The sequence below is a fragment of the Agelaius tricolor genome, unplaced genomic scaffold (assembly GCF_023055355.1).
Source record: "Agelaius tricolor isolate 1412-34295 unplaced genomic scaffold, bAgeTri1.0.p SCAF_2, whole genome shotgun sequence".
In the NCBI taxonomy this organism is placed as follows: domain Eukaryota; kingdom Metazoa; phylum Chordata; class Aves; order Passeriformes; family Icteridae; genus Agelaius; species Agelaius tricolor.
The window spans coordinates 83,222,454-83,240,400 of record NW_027269262.1 but is presented as its reverse complement, the minus strand read 5'-3'; the positions used below and the strand labels follow the sequence as shown (position 1 = coordinate 83,240,400).

Here is a 17,947-nt window from a genome sequence, read left to right as displayed (position 1 = left end):
TCAGTTAAGATGATCCTACTCTGTTCAGGTGTTTTAAAGGTAAGTTTTTAGTGCTAGGTCTCAATATTAGTATCCTTTTTAACTCATTGCAGTCACTAAATGAGGTAATAAATTTAGCTGCCTGTTAGTATATGAATGAACATAATGTTTTTCCCCCCGTTTTTCTAGAATTATTGAAGTTCATTCACCTGATGCCAAGCACACCGTGGTGCTCAGGAGTAAGGATTCAGCTACAGCCCAGGCCTGGTTCAATGCCATCCACTCCAGTGTCAATGAGCTCATCCCCAGGGTGATTGCAGAGGTCAGAGACCAGCTGGGTAAAACAGGGATTGCTGGAAGTCGAGAGATTAGGCATCTAGGCTGGCTTGCAGAAAAGGTAATGGAAACACTCTTATTTTCATTTCTAAGCTCTCTATCTCCTATTCTCTGTTCCTGAATTCAGCCTTGTGGGGAAGTAGTGAGACTAAATGAGATTCTGGGGTTTGATTTACCTTTCCTTGAAGACCTTTCTTTTCTTAACGTGCCAATTTTTGTGCTTTAAAAAATCAAGCAGAAAACTGTAATGTCCCCATAGTCTTTGCTTCTACATGCCAATTAACAAAGACTTTCCTGGGAGATCAAAAAGTCTCATATCAAGTTCAAGGATGGGACATGAGTCACAAAAACTGACACCAGCCCTTGAGTCCACAGATCATCTTAAGTGGACACATGGCTCCTGGTTTATGAATTTCCTCTTCTTACAGTTAATACACAATATCCCATTCAAATGATTCTCTCTTTTTCCTTTTTTCTTTTTTTTTTTTTTTTTTTCTTCTTTTCTCTTTCCCCTTATGGGCTGAAATCTTATTTTGTATTACTCAATATGGACCATTTTGAGGTCTTTCTAAATTTAGTGGTGGAACTTGTTTTGCCTTTGTTAGGGTCATGCTTGGCTCTGTGCATGTTCCAGTGTATTTATGGTGGCTGTTACCAAGAGTTAGCCTTGAGAGATTTGCAGTGACATTGTTACTGAAAAGGCAACTTGCTGTTTTCACTAAAAACCATCCAGAACTGTGCAGTAGTAACAGAGTGATGTCAAAAGTTCCCACCTTTCTCTCATGTTGGAGACCTGTTGAAAAGTAGAGAAAATCCTTGCATGTGCAAAATGTGATGTGAAATTCTCTTTATTTTTACTGGACTGTGGGCTGTACAGCCTGGATGAAAGAGATAACCTGCATATACTGTGTAAATGCCAGCTGTTTGTGTATTGTTTCAGAGGAGGTGTTCAAGGCAGCTGAGGGACACACAGACCAGAGGTGCTCCTTGTGAAAAAACCTGTGTTTGTTAGTGGGAAGAGATTAAGTCTTGTAGTGATTTGTGGAGGTGCCTGTGAATACCAGTTGGTTCTTTGACTCTGCCTGGATGCCAGGTGCCCACCAAAGCTGCTGTATCACTCCCCCTCTTCAGCTGGACAGGAGAGAGAAAACAAAAGGCTTGTGACTTGAGATAAGAGTGGGGAAGTATAATTCACCAAATACCATCATGGACCAAACAGACTCAACCTGGGGAAAAATTAATTGAGTTTATTACCAGAAAACCAGAGTAGAATAATGAGAAAATAAAACCAAATCTTAAAAAAACCCTTTCCCCTGCCCCTCCCTTCTTCCCTTGTGGTTTTCTCTACTTATCTCCCCTCCCTGTGGCACAAGTGGACCAGAATGGGGTTGTGGTCAGTTCATCACATCTTGTCTCTGCTGCTCCTTCCTCTGCAGGGGAGGACTCCTCACTCTGCTCCCCTGTTCCAGGGTGGGGTCCCTCCCACAGGAGCCAGTCCTCCAGGAACTCCTCCTACATGAGTCCTTCCCATGGGAGCAGTTTCTCACAAGCTGCTCCAGTGGGGTCCCCAGCAGCATCAGGGGTCCTGCCTGCTCCAGGGTGGGCTCCTCTCTCCACAGGGCCACCAGTGCTGCCAGGAGCCAGCTCCAGCATGGGCTTCCCACGGGGTCACAGAAGCATCTTAGACTGTAACTTTGGAGACAGCTTTTATGGCATCATATTATGTTACTTACATAGAAAATCCTTAAAGTGAATTCTCAGCAAAATGGGAAGACTGTGAGCTGAATTCCTCTGCTTGTTTGGGGAATGCAAAATGTAATCCCATGGAAATTTCACTGTAATTTGCTGTGATTACTGTGAGCTTCAATTAAGCTATTTCCTGGTTTGATATTTTTTATATGACTCTGCTCTAAACTTAGCTCTAAACTTCAACTTACATGACATTACAAAAATAGATTCATTAGGGGAGCCTCCCTCAGGTGGGTAACATTAAAATAAATAGTAGGTTATCTAAGATACTAAGCCATTGCATGCTAACAGGATTCTACCACCTCAACTGAACTTCCCTGTGAGGAAAGCACTAAACTTGTGGTTTTCAACCTGAGATTTCCATTTTGCAATTCCACCTTCATCTTCCTGGTGAGCAGTGAGGGCCTGTCTGCTGGTAAATAGAGAGCTCTGCATCACTTTAAGAAAGCAAATGTTCTCTGTGGCCTTCTTACAGGCAAGGAGAAAAACAGCCAGAAGCCATCGTTAGAGATGCCATCTTCCCTGTGTTATTAAGGAAGTAGCCTTGTCCTGACCTTGGCCTTATGAGGAAGGTTTCTAAAGCTGACCAAGGATTAGGGAGTTGTATTAGTCACCAGCCTCCTAAAACTTCTCTGTAACTAGGAGAAGTACCAAGTGCTGGTTTGTAATGAGGTGTGTGCACTCCTCATCACTTTGTGTTTCCTGTATTTGTCTTTTCACTTCAGCAAGACCTGTGCATTTAACAGCCATGCAAAGCATGAGGGAATAGTTACATGTGGGTATTAATCTTTCCAGGTCTTGTCTTTTTATAATGTTCCCTGTAAAGATACTTTTAGCAACCAAATTAAAAAAAGAAGTTAGTAATGTCATCTATACTGAGGAGCTTTTCCAAGTTTGTATTGTTTCTGCTCTTCCAGAAACACTTTCAATCCTTGTAAAAATGTCTTCCCCACCTTTCCTCCCCGCCCCTCTTGTTAATATTTCTGCACATCCTGTGACTTATAGAGGAGCTGAAACAGGCATGGTTGCTCTTCTCCTTACACTTACCCATCTACCACTGAGTTCCTTCATGAGGAGCAAATTCTGCTCTGAAGAGCTGAAACACTGAGGAAATGGTGGTTTATTTTATCACTCCATAACATTTGCTGCAATAGAGAAAAATATTGTTGGCAAAAGCTTTATCTAAATTTTTTCTTCTTTAAATGCAAACACAAAAAGGTGTTCTGGCAAAAGGGGTTTTGTGAAGGTAGCTTTTGCCAATTCAGCAGTCAGCCTCACAAGCAAAAGCATGACTGGCTTCAGGGGCCGCGGGAACTGCAGCCAGGCGCCAGCATCAAGCTGGGTCAGTCAAGAAAAAAAAACAAAACTAAATAAAACCCTGAGCTGTGCATCTCTCTCTGTCCTCACTGTGCCAGTGATACTTTTCATGTAGGCTTGGAAGAGAGAAAAAGCACTTCTGCAGCCAGAGACTGTTCTCCTTTCCGGATGTCAAATGTCTTACAGGCAGTGGACTTCTTAAAATTATCTGAAAGCTCCTTTGAGAAACTTAAAAATAGGAATTCCTGCAAGTTGCCTTTTAGAATGTTAATTTTTGAAGCTGCAGAAAAAGTGACCTTATGGGCTTTTCTCACTGGATCTTAACCTCAGCACTTGGTGCCTGTTCATGTTGCTCTGCCTGTGCAGGGGGAGGGTGTTGCTACTTCCCCAAATCTGGTGTGGGCTTCAGAGGGGAGAAAAGACCTGAAGGGAAATAACCAAAGCATGGTGAACCAGAGTTGTTTTTCAGCTCCTGACACTATCTCTGAAATGAAAAGTGTGTTAATATATTACAGGCTGTTCAGTCTCCTCAAACCTTAGATAACCATATCATTGTGTTAGTGCTGAAGTGCAAGGCATGTCACAGCAGAGTGATCTTCAGTATCGAGCTGTATATTGCAGTATTACATTTATCTCCCTGCTCTCACTCTAATTCACAGGAGCTAGTGATAACAGGAAAATTGTGAGACGTGCAAGCTGTCCAAACAAGGTTTAGGCAGATGACATGAGTGTGTATTTGAGGTTATTTTTCTTCCCCAGTATGAAATGAAAATGTTACCATTTCCTTAGGAAGCAAGTTCACAGGTTAGCAAAATAGGTAGACAGCAACGGAACCATGTTGTTATCACAGACAAATGAGTTTTCAAAGAAATGGAGATCTTTAGTTAAAAAATTTTATATAATTTCCAAATTGTAAAAGCGAGCTTAGGATGTCTTTGCATGAGAAATCCACCAGCCCACCACGAAGTTAAAATGTTTTGCCATTATTTAACATTATGTGTTCAATGTTATCTGATTTTATTCATTTGTATCTGACTTTTAACCACCTTCCTGTGAAGCACAGCACCCACTAGGCAGCATTTTAAAAAATGTGGCATGGCTGTGTCTGTGGTTGCAGCTGCCACTGTTCCCCTTAGCACTCCCAGCTCTTCCATCATGGTGGTGGCAGTTCTGGTAGAGAAGTCATTACTTTTGGAGGGACACCATTAATTTTCTGCAGGTTTTGTGACAGAGGCAAATCCCAGTGCAAGACAAGTAATGAGAACCTGTGGCAAGGAGGAGGGGATTGAGAATCTGCTGCTTCATTAGGCTGTGTGTCCCTGTTTCTCTGGGGTGGCTGCACAGTCTGAACCAGCAGCATTTTCAGGAATAAAATCCAGGTTATACTAATCCCCAGGTCTCTCTTCTGTGCCTGGAAAGTACCTGTGCATGTTTAGGCTGAGCCTACAGCAAGCTTTGGGTTGTACTGTGTGTTAAGTCAGTACAAATAAATATATGATTAAATCAGATAAATAAACTTTAAAATGGTTGTTTGCTAAAAATACTATTACTATTACTGAAATGCCTAACTTGGAAGGGATTTACAGACAAGTTTGGAAATACTACCCACCTATAATATACAGGAAGAAGAGCAAGGCAACTTGGTTCTGCTCTCCTGTGTTTTTTGGTTATGGAAGGATGCAATTTCTCATATTGATAATATATATCTGGTCATAATCTTAAAATTGACCTGACCTTTTAGAGATTACACATACCTCAAATGGAAATCCTTCTCTGTGTCCTAAATTAGAAATTGCACTTTTAAGTACCAGCTAATGACTTGCTGTGGAGCACTTATATCCAAATGAAGAATTCTGGTTTTGCCCTGTGTCACTTAACCTTGCAGCTTATTAATTCCAGAACTTATTTGTTTGCTTTGTAAAACAGCAGAACAGAGTTCTTAATTACATTAACAGTCTTCATTATCTGGGGTAACGATCAGCCTGTTCTTAGGAAAGACGTAAACCTGAAATAGCATGAAGAGTAATTTCCTCTGCAAGCTTCAGTGAGGTTCCTCCACTGGCCATTTTTACCAGCAGTGACTTCGTTCTCTCCTTGCTTTCAGTGCATTCAGTAAATGGCTGTAGTAAGGAAAACTCAGGCTGAAAACAGCCTTTTTATTCACTGTACTGTTTTAAAGGCTTTGCCTTTATCTGTAACACCCATGGTATTTCTTCCCAGATGAGCAAATAATAAAATTCAGTGAAGTGCTCATTGCAAGGGGACTGGAAAAAAGAATAGGTATAAGTAAATAATGAAAAATTATAGGAATATGTTGGTAAATGCATGAAGGACCTGAAATCAAAAGTCTGTATTTCTGCAGTACAGTTGGTTGTTGTAGTGAAGGAAAACCCCTCTATCAGATAATTAGAGGGCACAGTTAAATAGCAAGTGAGCACTGTTGTGCCTGTGGTAGCCTTCAGGTATTAAATTATTCTTGCAGAAGTTGAGCTGCAGTGTGAACTGGGCCCTGCATATCCCCTTGCCCTTCCCATGAGGGCTGGATTAGTTCTGGTCAGATCCCAGCAGAGGTAATCACATCCTTCCTGCTCTCCCTCTGCCTCAGCTTTGATCTGACTGTCCTTGCAGATGACTTAGCCTTTTCCATAAAATACAGCATATGTGTATCAGTGTTCCTATGAACCCCAGGAATGATGAGAAAGTTCCTTTTTATAATCATTCCTCACCACAGAGTTTAATTAACTTCTCCCTCCCTGCATCAGGAAGAATTCTGAGCCCGAGGTGTGGCTGCTGCTCTGTCAGCTCTGCCTGCAGAGGCAGGGGCCACCAGCCCCAGGCAGGATCCACAGGGCTCTGCTGGGACAGGGAGCTCTGCAGATCTCTGCTCAGCAAACCAGGGCAATGCTGGGCTCTAGCTTGAAAGGAGGGAGAGGATGCTGAAAGGAAATGGGGAGTTCAGTGCCTGCCTGAGGTGTGGGAGCTGTTTCTCTTGGTTTCTCCAACAGAACAGGGTGGTAGCTGTGGGACCACATCCTAGTGTGATCTGGAGCACATCCTGATGTGGTTCTGAGCACTGGCTTCTTTGCACAGTGTGTCTGCCACAGCATGAATACTTAACTCTTTGTTCTAGGTAACCCAAATTGCAACTGCTGTTTGGCTAGGTTGGTTTTGCTGAACAAGGAGCTCTCCAGATTTTGGTGGTTGAGGTATTTTCTTCCTAGATTTTGCTAAATTTTCAGGTTATTGGGCCTTTCCATCTTCTGCCTTGGCAGTTGCTGTTGATCTGTCCAAAAGGGTCCTGCTCCCCTTGTGCATGTGCTGGGTCATCTCACCTTTTGGGGCTGTACAGGTTTGAAAGTCTCTGTTTGAACATATTTGCAGTACAGTTCATTTGAAAAAAAAAAAAAAAAAAAAAAGAACCAGCAAAGATACAGGTGTGATGTGAAGGAAGACTTTGATCCCCTTTATCCCCTTTATTGAGAAGCTGGGGAAAAGGTTCCTTTTTTCTCTCAGCCTCTGACAGAAAATATTGCAAGAAAGATAGTGAAGGAATTGGAGGCAGTGATGCTCTTTGGTATTCAAATGTGATTTGAATGCAACATGAACGTCCTTTATAAAACACATTGCATAGGGAGCAGAGACCTCTTCTGAACCCATCTCCAGCCCTGCTGTCAGTGGGGAGTGGAGGGTGGCCCTCCTAATTGTTTTAAGTGCTTCAGTGCCAAAACAAGTGATCTGCTTCTGCCCCAGTGTGTTTCTGCCTCCTCTCACTGGTGCAAGCAGGGTGCCAGCAGTGGTGGGTTAGGAAAGGGGAGAGCCTGTTCTTGCCCAGCTCTGGGATGCAGAGTGGGAGAAACCAGAGCAGCACAATGGTTGAGGAAGGTGTGGAGCTCATCCTGGGCATTTGGAGATGCTGTGGAGTGGTTATTCAGGGTGAGGAAGCTGCCATTAAGGCAATAGTTTGGGGCAATTCAGCTGAAACAAGAGCAAGGCAAATGCAGTCTGAGCAATGGGAAAGCCCTGAGCGCTGACCCCATTGACTGCAGCCCCGAGCAGCACTGGGGACACCCTTCAGCCCCTGGATGCCACTTCACTTCCAGGGGACAAGCAGACATGCTTACATCCCCAGGGCTGGGCCACCCTAAGCACACAGCCCTGCAGTGTGAGGCTGCTGGCAAACACTGTTTTGCAAGAGCTGTGCCCTTGCACTCTGTCTGTTTGCTCATTTCTCTGCATTTTTCTGCTTACAGGCTGCGTGTTAGAAGCATAAAAAGAAAGGGATTGTCTGTCTTAGAGAATCCTGGATTGTTCAGGCATTAAGTTCCCATCAAGCTGCATTTTCTCTGTTCAGATTTACCTGATTCTCATTTGCTGGTTTTGTCTCCTGAAGTTAAAAATCACCTTCAGGGGAATGGGGGGGCCCGTTAGGGGAGTGTTGACCTTCAGGCTTTGCCCAGTGTGAATTCCTCTCACCCCAGTCATCGTTTCTTTGGGGTTTTTTTCTAGCATAACAATACTCCTATTTCAGCTTTTTGATTAATGACATGAATAAATAGATCAGAAAGCAGCAGAACTGGCCATAAAAAAGCCTCTTTGCTCTGCAGCCCTTCTTCTCCCCCCAGGCCCCTCAGCTGATCCCCAGAGAAAACTTCTGGCAAAAATAGAGCTATTCTTAGTAAATACCCTAATTTCGAGGGAAACATTTGGATTTTTTCCTCTCTTTTTGCATATTATTGGCCCACCACACTCACCCACTCAGCTTGCAGTCAGAGCAGTGCTATCTCCCCCCACAAGTGCTTTTAGGACAGAGGAGCTGGTTAATGTTGCAGGCTGCTGTGGAAGAGCAGAGTGGCACTGCTGGTACAAGCAGGAGCCATATATGCCTTGAAAGCTGCTTTGCTAAACAACTGTTAACAGAGAGAAATAAACAGATTTTCCAACTATATCTTGAGGGGAAGTTGTGTTCTCTGTTGGAAAGAGGGATTGACCTTTAGAAGAATAAGAGAGTTTTAAAAGAACAGTGAAGAGGGAAAGGGTACATGCCTTACAATTTTTACAATGTGGCAAGACATTCATTCAGTGCCTACTCTACAAATCCAGTTCAATTTTAATGCTCAACCTCTGGTTATGTAAGAAATTCCTAAGACTGTTAAAACCAGCCTTTTACCTTATTATCATAATCCTGTAAAAATAAAATTATACTCCGTAATACCATGAGAACCCTTACAAAAATGCACCATTATACAATTATATTGCAACACAACAACTCTGTAGACTGCAGGGAAATATTTCTCATGCAGTCTAGTTGTTGTATCAATAATATTTTCAACACCCTTTGTTACTGAGGAAGAAAGAACATGCTGATACCATATGTAAAATAGCATATTTTGAAGTTGTGATTTCAGGGCTTGACTGTGGCAAAGGTGCTTGAGTATTGGTGAAATCCTTGTAAGAACTGTACTTGAAACAAAGCCACAATTGAAAAGGTTTCATGTATCATTCCTCTTCTCTCTCCCACTCTTAAATTAATGATTGTTTTATTTTAGTTATTTTAAGATGGGAAATGTTATGACAACGGAGTTTTAACATTAAAAAAATATTGGTGATGAAAAAAAATCCTTTTATTTCCTCCAGATTCTTCAGTTCCAAAGATTTATTTCTGCCTGCAGAATTACCCTCTCTTCTTAAGTGGACAGTAATTGATAGTGCACATCATGATAATTAGTCTAACGAGTCTCCTAAACCCCAAGCCCCACAGCTATCTTTAAGCTCCACATTGTCTTTACTGTAACGTAAATAAAAGCTTTAGAAAAAGACTGAAAAGAAATTTGATATTGAGGGAGCCTTGTCCTCTCCAAGGGGTTTCCTCGACTCATTTTTAATGAGGCCCATATTAGTTGTCATTTGTACCTTCCCTGATGAATAGTTTGGAAGAAAAGCTTTCTCCGTGCACAGCGAAATTTGTGCCAAGTTGCTGACCTTTGCTTTTGGTGAGACCTCATTTGAGTCTGAGTCTCAAGCCCAAACATATTGTTGGATCAATCACGTTGATTTTTGGCTCAGATAGTGATGCAGGGCTAATGAGTTGTGCTGTGTACACATTAACCTCAGACCCGGAGCGCCGACGGCAGCCTCGGAGCAGAACGCGCCGGGGCTGCGGGAAAGACATTCCATGCTGGCATCTTAATAGAGGGAGACAGTAACAACAGTAGGGCAGTATCACAGGTTCACTGCTTCTGGGATGTAGGATTTAATCAAAGCTGGAAAAACAAACTGCCTTCTGTTCTGTTTGGGAAAAAAAAAAAAATCACCTCAGTACCATAAAGGTGCTTTATGAAGTGTGAAATAGAGAGGAAAGCCTGAATGTTTAAACAGTAAGACAATGATTCTACTACCAAAAGGGAATCTGCTTCAGGGAACAGCCTTTGAATAGCATTAGATTTAACCTTGTCAGAGCTTACCATCCAATGATTACAATGGCATTGCAAGGAATTTGGGAGCATTGAGGTATTTTTTTTTTATTATTAATACTTTTTTAGCAATACTTTAGCAAAGTTCTCCTTTATTCATAAGTAAAATTCTTAAGACCAATTGTTGAATTACTGCAAACAGCCAGCATCCCTTGTTTGGAAGGAAGATGTTTCTGATCATTTCCAAAAGCAACACTTCCCTCAAAGAACAAGATTTTGACTTCATTTTACAATTGTAAATCTAGGGAGAGACAGTATTTCACAAATCATCCTTATGGAGAGATAGACAAAAATCCCAACATGCACAATATCCTTGTACTGACTGCTTTCCTCACTTGAAGGATTAGGAAAGGAAGGAAGAGTTACTCCATGACTAGTACAAAAGCAACATTTTCAATTTTAATTTTAATGTAAGCTCCAAACAATCACATTTAAGGGACAGAGAAATACAGACAGAATACATTTGATTTCTGCAGATCACACACAGTTTTCTGTCCTCCTCTTTGTGCAATGAAAACTGATCAATAAGGCTGAAAGACCATTACTGCTTCAAATAGAAAATCCAGTGAAATCAAATGGAAAAACCCAAAGTCCACAGAGATCCAGTCTTTGGTGTTAGACTTTGGAAGCAAGATGGGAAACAGCTGAAAGGGACAGGGTGAGAAGGGGGTAGAAGTATCCAAAACAGGACCTGCTAGAAGAGCAAAGCTCTCTACAGGTGTGAGAAGCTGCCCCATCGTGGATTGCTGTGGCACTGCTGGAAGGGCATTCTGGCTTGTACAGTGAGCCTGTTCAGTAGTCAGGCTGCAAAAAGGGGATCTGGAGCCAAAGTGCATTATGTCTGAAGGACATATGTCTGGGAGCTTGGACCTTCTGCTCTCAGTGTAGTCACATTGAAGACAAATGGACTTGCCAAAGGTTTTCTCATATGTTTCTGGATTCCCTGAGTTTCAGGTGTTCCTGCAGTACCAGTAGCCCTGGTGGAAGGAAGCACCTGGGTTTTAATTACTAATGACTATTAGCTGCTGTGACGATTCCTGAAACTGTGTGAACGCATCGTGTTATTCTTGGAGCTTTTTTTGTTTATACATTTCTGCTGAGCAAATGCTGCTGTACAAACATTCATTTGTTGATCTTGTGCTGAAAATAGTTGCAGACATTGGCCAGAGTAGCTGCCAAAGTGTAGTGTGGCTATAGCTGCCTTTTTGTACTTCATGCTGGAAATGCCAGTGATGTTTATGGAAATGGCTCTAAAAAGGTTCACTTTGAGGAGAAGCCTGCTATGGGAATAGAAGCTCACCTATTCGTTTGTGGAATGAAAAGCTTGTACATTATTATGAAATAAATAGTTTATGGTGTTGTCTCTGGCTTCTGTCACCCTGGGAAATTCAATGCAGGGCTCTTCAGTTTGGAGGATACATTAAAACTTCATGTTTAAACACATACATGTATTCATTCCACATAAGAAATCCTTATTATTGCTATGTTCTTTGGATCCCCGAATCACAGAGCTACAGCATACACAGTAATACTCTCCCACATAAATTTTCAAAACAGAGGTTTAAATCTCCTTGCCCAAAACTGTAGGCATATGTTAACAAGGCAAAGGCAAGTGGAAGAAATGGAAGAAGCTGGAAGTGTTGCAAAGAGGAGCAGATTGGAAAGGGGTTGCACAGCTTAAATGGGGCAGTGTGAGAACCTTTTATGTGATGTTTTTGACTGGTTTTGTGGGTTTTGGGAAGGCTGGCTATTGAGGATGAGCTGACTTGCTGTTGGATTCTCCCTTTGCTGTTGGAAGAGTTTGAAATGAGAAAGAGAGCAGCTCAGGTTCTGGGGGTGGTTGTTGTGGCTAATAATAACATAATAATTATTTTAGTATGAAAGTGCCCAGGGTATAGCCAAAGCTGGAATACCATGGTGTGAGATTGCAGCAGAAGTAGTACCAATAGGAGCAGACCCTGCTCCAAACTCTAACCATGTGAGTGTGCAAGAAGAAAAAGAAGGAGACATGGGACAAAACATCTGATATGTCTCTGCTGTGATTTTTGTTCCTCTGGGACATAAGCCAAATGGGTACATGCAGAAAGACAATTAGAGCTGGGGGAAAGGGAAGAGTGGGATAGCACTGGAAGAGCTTGGAAGATTGTGAGCTAGAGGAGCCTGGAGGAAGGTGACAGTGGAAGGAGCAGATGATGAATAGATGAACTGCAGAGAGCTCTAGGTACAGACAGGTGTACAAAATGTTGAGTGGCTTGGAAGGTATGGAAATCTTCTCTACTAGCAATAATAAGACCAGCCTTTTGTGAACCTTTCATAGTCACATAAGATTAATTCTTCACAGCTCCAAGAAGACTTCAAAGAGAGGAATTTTAGCTCCTCTCTCTTACTTTCCTTCATATTGGACTCAGTTTGTGCTCAGCAAAGGTCATGTACATCATCAGTTTCTGTTAGCCCGGATACATCAAGTAAAACTTCAGTCTCTGCCCTCTTCAAATAACTTGAAACAGCTGCTTGGATATTTGCAAGTGCAAGCAGAAGGAATGGGTTGTGGTTACAGGATCACATTCGAGTGAGTGAACAGTTCTGAAAAACAGTGACAAGGAGGCAACCACTAACTGATAATGGTTACACACACCTGTAGGCCTGTGTGGACCTGCGGAGTGGTTCACATTTTTGGAAACAATAGCATTACAGGCTGTGGTGCTAAAACATGAATTATAAGAATACCAGTCTCACAGGTAACAGAGATCTCAGACTGCCTTTCTTCCAGGGAAGCAAATATCCACCATGTTGCCTTGTGTCAGCCCCAGACATTATCAGCTTAGTGCCCAGGATTCAGCAGCAGCAGCAGCAGCAAAGGTTATGTGCATGTGCAGATAACAGCAAATGAAGTTTGCTCCTGATCTCCTCTTTCTCTTCCCCTTCTATCACTCTGCAGCTCAGCCTCACCATCCCCATCACTGACTGCCCCTGCCTCTGATGGTGGCTGAGCTATGTGAGCATGCCTGCTGTCTCAGGATGTACTTTTGAATAAGTAGTGCATTTAAAGGGGTACTAGTTATATGCATGAAAATGTTGTAATAGCTAGCCTGATTTCCATCTGGCATAATTTGGGAGTAAATCCATTGACGTCAGTAGAACTGGAAGGATATAAATATAATTGAAGTCAGACCCTATATTTTTAAGGTTAAGCCTGAAAAACACTGTAACTTACTCTCCCTCCTCCCCCCTCAAATCTTTTCTCTTTCAAGCTCTGTCACAAATTTAAATGTCTTAATTAGGATTTCATCTGTTTCTGCCCAGTTCAATCAAGGATCTGTCAGTAAAGAATTTTAGGAGATGCAGAGGTGAAGCTCTCCTGACCCCCTGCCTATCTTTAGAAAATCTCAATGGCTGCTGGTTCTGAAAAACCGTGGCAGCAGTTGTCCTTTTCTGCCGTGGTCAGTTGTGTCAAGCTGTGTATCTGTAGCTATGTTTAGTTCAGAGCACAAACATTAGGCAGAAATGGAAGCTCTTTGGCAAGCAAAGAACGTGATTTTCAGCCCATTCACACAGAATCGTGTTAATTAATAGATTGTTTTCTGACAAATAGTTAATTGTGCCTTGCTGTTTTCCATATGGCTAAGGAAATAAAAAAGCCAAAGAGGACAGGGTATTTAAAAATCCAGAAATTTTGGTATGAAACTGCTGATATGATAGCCAGTGCAATCCCATTTGCTCTACTTCTAAAATTGGTTATGTGAATATTAGCATGAAACTATGTAAAGAAATACAGAGTTCCCAATTTTCTTTTTGTAGTGTTACTCAACTAAATTACTTAAGATTTTTTTCTCCCAATATATGAGATGGAGGCCAGGGCACACTACAAAAGAAATTTCAACAAATAGACAAATATTTATCTCTGTTGTAGAAATAAAAATAAGAGAAATAATTTGTAAAATTTCCTAGTGAAATTTTCCTTTAGGGCATGTATATTTCTAAATCCAAGGGTGGAATTAGGTGTAGTCACTTGGTAATGTCCACATTTGTTTGTCTTCTTGGAGTTTCCACTTTGTTGTAGTTGCAGAAGTTACAGCAGCTCTGGGATGTTTAAGTTATCCTCAGCCAGCTCATACTGTAAATGGCTGGCACTTGCTGCCTGGGGTGATTTATTAGCCCACAGCAGGAAAGAAACTTCCATTGATCAAATCACTTGGTTCGTGAGATCGTATGTCTCTTGTGCCAAAAATAATTTCTCTTTGGATAGGAGATATGTTTGTTAAGAGATCTGAAAGTCTAATGCTGCTACCAGGAAGTTCTTTATTTTATTAAATTATGTATCCCAGGGTTATTTCTTAAATCTGAAATCTTAATTTCTCATCCTAGATCCACAGGTAGATAACCTGTAGCATGCCATCTGGTTATACTAACTTTGGAGATTAACTTTATTCATCCCAAGTTTTTCTTTTAGAAGGATGTTCAGTTCTCAGTACAATTTTCTGAAAGTAGTTTAATGCTGTAATTATTTTAAAACTATGAAACACTGACAATTAGAACAGATAGAGAGCGTTAGCTTTAAAAATTACATAGTTTACAGTATGTAATTTGCTGATATTTGTGGGATTTGGTTCTGTAGATTGATGGCCCTAATTGTGTATTTTAAAGTAATCTAGAGGAAATAACATGACACAGCACTAAAGCCATTTATCCTGTGTGGCTAATTTAAAGCTCAGCATAGGTAACTTCCAGGTAGAATATTCTTTATTTGTCTTCCTTCTGTTGAATATTCATAATTTCTATTAACACATGGCCTTCAATATTTGCCTTTTTTTTTTTTTTTTTTTCTGGTAGATAGTAGATTAATTAAAAGAGTTGTTGCTGTAAATGCCTGGGCTGTGATCTTGCCTGGTCTTGTACAATACAAGATACAATACAAACAATATCAGATCTGGGAAAGTCATGCCTCTTGGGAGGTGGCAGCCCACATCCTGGCTATAGGTGGCAACCTCATAGTTTGAATACTTTTATTTTAGGGGTATTTCTTTGACTGCATCTTCTGAAATAAATAAGGTTTATGAAAGCTGAGCTCTCATTTTTATTGTATGTTCCTAGCCACAGAGAAAAGCTTGAAACTATGGAATGTCAGCAAAGCAAAAAGGCTTGATGTATCAGCAAGAATTAAAAATGTATTTTAAATACCAGGCAAACCTCAGACTGATTTTCGAGCCCCATTTGACATCCCCAAGGGAAATTTGGCTGACTACAGTTGATAACAGTGGTTTCCTATTAAAGCTGCCTTGCCAGTTATTTTTGCATGATTAGGGATGTGTGTGTTTCTTCATGTGCCTCACAGCTAGTGGTGACAGCTGCCCAGCAAATCAGAGACCAGTGACAAGCTGCAGTTATCCTCTAGCTCTGAACTTCCTCTCCTGCACTCTTCCCACTTACCCATTTCCTCTGTCACCATTGCTCTCCTGGAGTTACTTTGGCAGGGTTACAGTAAAGATCACCTTAAAACTACTTTTAGCTAAAAAAGCAAATTCAAGTTTTCTGTTAGTCTCCCAAGCACGCAAAGATACCTGAACTCACAGTAACCCCAGGACCACAGTGGATGTGCTCCAGTATGGGCAAAGCTTTTCTAGTGGTGAAACTGGCCTAGGACTACCATAGAGTAGCTGAGGATTTGTGTCAGGGACGTTTTTAAAGAGCAGGCTAGACAAATCTTGGGAACCAAGGTTGTCCTCCCCTGAGCAGTGTTCATCTTTCAAGTCATCCAGGAGGTTCTGGAGTGACACAGCTGGTGAGGGAGCCAGCTCAGGAAGGCACCTGACTGGACCTGTTGTTTGGGAATGGAGAAGGACTGGTGTGATGTGATGATGTGATGGTGTGATGTGATGGCTGGAGGCTGTCTTGAGCACAGCAATCACAAAATGAGTTTTCAGTTTTTGGAGACATAAGGAGGGGGCTCAGCAAAACCAATAGCGTGGGCTTTTGGAGGGCAGACTTCATCCACTTGGGAGATTGGTTCAGAGAATCCCTTGGGAAGCAGTCCTGAAGGGCAGAGGAGTCTAGGAAGGCTGGACAGTGTTCAGGAAGGGAATCCTAAAGGCATAGGAGTAGACCCTCTCTGTGTGCTGAAAGATGAGCTGGTGGGGATGAAGACGAGCCTGGCTGAATGGGGAGTTTTGACTGGAACTCAGGACAAAATATAGAGTTTATGACCTTTGGAAGATGGGATGGGGAGCTCAGAAGACTAAAGGATGTTGTAAGGTTATGCAGGGAGAAAACTACAAGGGTGAAAGCCCATGCAGAACATAACCTGGCTGCTGTGGTAAAAGACAATACAATGTTCCTATAAATACATCAGCAAAAAAAGGAAGACTAAGGAGAATCTCCAGCCCTTATTGGAGTTGGGGGGACATAGAGTAACAAAGAATGAGGAAATAGCTGAGGTATTTAAAGCCTTCTTTGTCTCAGTCTTTAATGGTAAGACCTGTTGTTCTTTGGTACCAAGCCTCCTGAACTGGGTTAATGGTTGGAATTGATGCTCTTAGAGGTCTTTTCCAACTAAAACAATTCTATATTTCTATGGTTCTATCTTCAGCTCTCTTTCCATGAATCTAAGCATTCATATTTCTGAACCAGTGGCTGGCTTGGATTGATTTATGCCTTCCTTCTGGAAGACAGAAAGATTCCATGCTCAGTTTTTCAGTGGGGAAAGTGGCACTTTTAGTTAGATACCATTTGTCTTCTGTACAGATTCCTTAGAAAACGAACAAATTGCAAATCAAACAGAACTCTCCAAAAGGGCAAAGATTTTAAATTCAGTTTTGTCTTCATTAAGCAGTGAAAGAAAGTGAATTGGATATTAAATGGAATAGCTGTTAATTTCTTACTGGCACCCTGGAATCCATTCGTGCCAAGATCCACCAGGAAGACCTGCTGGATGTTCTCCCAGCTCTCCATACTGTCTGCCAAGGTGCAGCAAACTGAATACCTCTTTGGTAAACAGAGGTCCCTCAGAGCCAGCTCAGCTGGCTTTCTGGGAAAAAAAAAAAAACTAATCCTGCCTATCAGAAAATGTTGGATATGATAAATCAGAATGAAAAGTGCATGTTTAAGTTTCTCCTCCTCCCTTCCCCCCACAAAAAAGGCCCCAAAACCAGGTATGTTGCTTGAGTTTCTTAGATAGCTTGTGGAGGTCTGTCCTGATGATGGAGGTACAGACTTTGTAACCATTTTTGAAAAAGGTTTCAAATAATCAAATGGCTTTGAAGCTGACAACTTGGTAAATAAATAGATCAGAAAAAAAGACAAGTAGAATTTTTTTTGGTGATAAATCTTAATAAGTAGATTTGGATTCCAAATTGTGACTAATTTTCACCAAATTTTTCAGACATCTGTGGCTGCTCCACATTCTTTCAAAATTAGGTGAAATTTTTAAGAATTCTAATTGAATTTTTTTTTTAATAAGGCTTCCAAATATTTCTCAGCATGCTCAAAATTCCAGTTGATGAAGTACAGCATACAGATTTTAATTGTTTTTTGAATTCGCTCATTTGCTTGAGATCATTAGTTGCATTGCAGCCTATCAGTATTACTGACTATTGATCAATGATACACAGACTGAAATGACACAGTATTCTGGATTGTCCTCCAGACAACATAATAACAATGAGAACAAAACATGTTGTTCTCTCTCTATTGCTCCCCTACTATTTTTCTTCCAGCACTTGTGATTTATTATGACCCTTGAGTAAAGTAGTCAAATCTGTCAGTCTTCAAAAGGTACCAACCATGATGGGCCATTATTTCTGAGACTGAATATTAGGGAAGACAATGTGGTAGACAAAAGCACAGAACATCTCTTGGGACAGATTTCAGTCACTATAGTTTTAATGTAGACATTGATGATTACCTGTCCTTCACCAAATAGACACTGTAATCATTTCAAATTGCATTTTTCATGTTTCAGCCATTGTTAAAAATTGCAAGCTGCTTTCAAAGCAAAAGTCCACCTCCAGCATTCCCACTTGATTGGAGGCTGTTGAAAAGTGTTCTTGAGCTGATATTTAGAAATCCACACACTTTTACTGGATTGAAAGATGACATGCTTG

At 41.3% G+C, this 17,947-nt stretch overlaps 1 protein-coding gene across 1 annotated transcript in view; it reads left to right on the top strand.

Annotated features, from left to right (window-relative positions):
- Positions 1 to 17,947, top strand: part of SNTB1 (syntrophin beta 1) — a 112,248-nt gene that overhangs the window by 71,422 nt on the left and 22,879 nt on the right. The window contains exon 3 of the mRNA XM_071421723.1: positions 169 to 376. Coding sequence (XP_071277824.1) covers positions 169 to 376 — 208 coding nt within the window. The remainder of the gene's footprint in view (positions 1 to 168; positions 377 to 17,947) is intronic.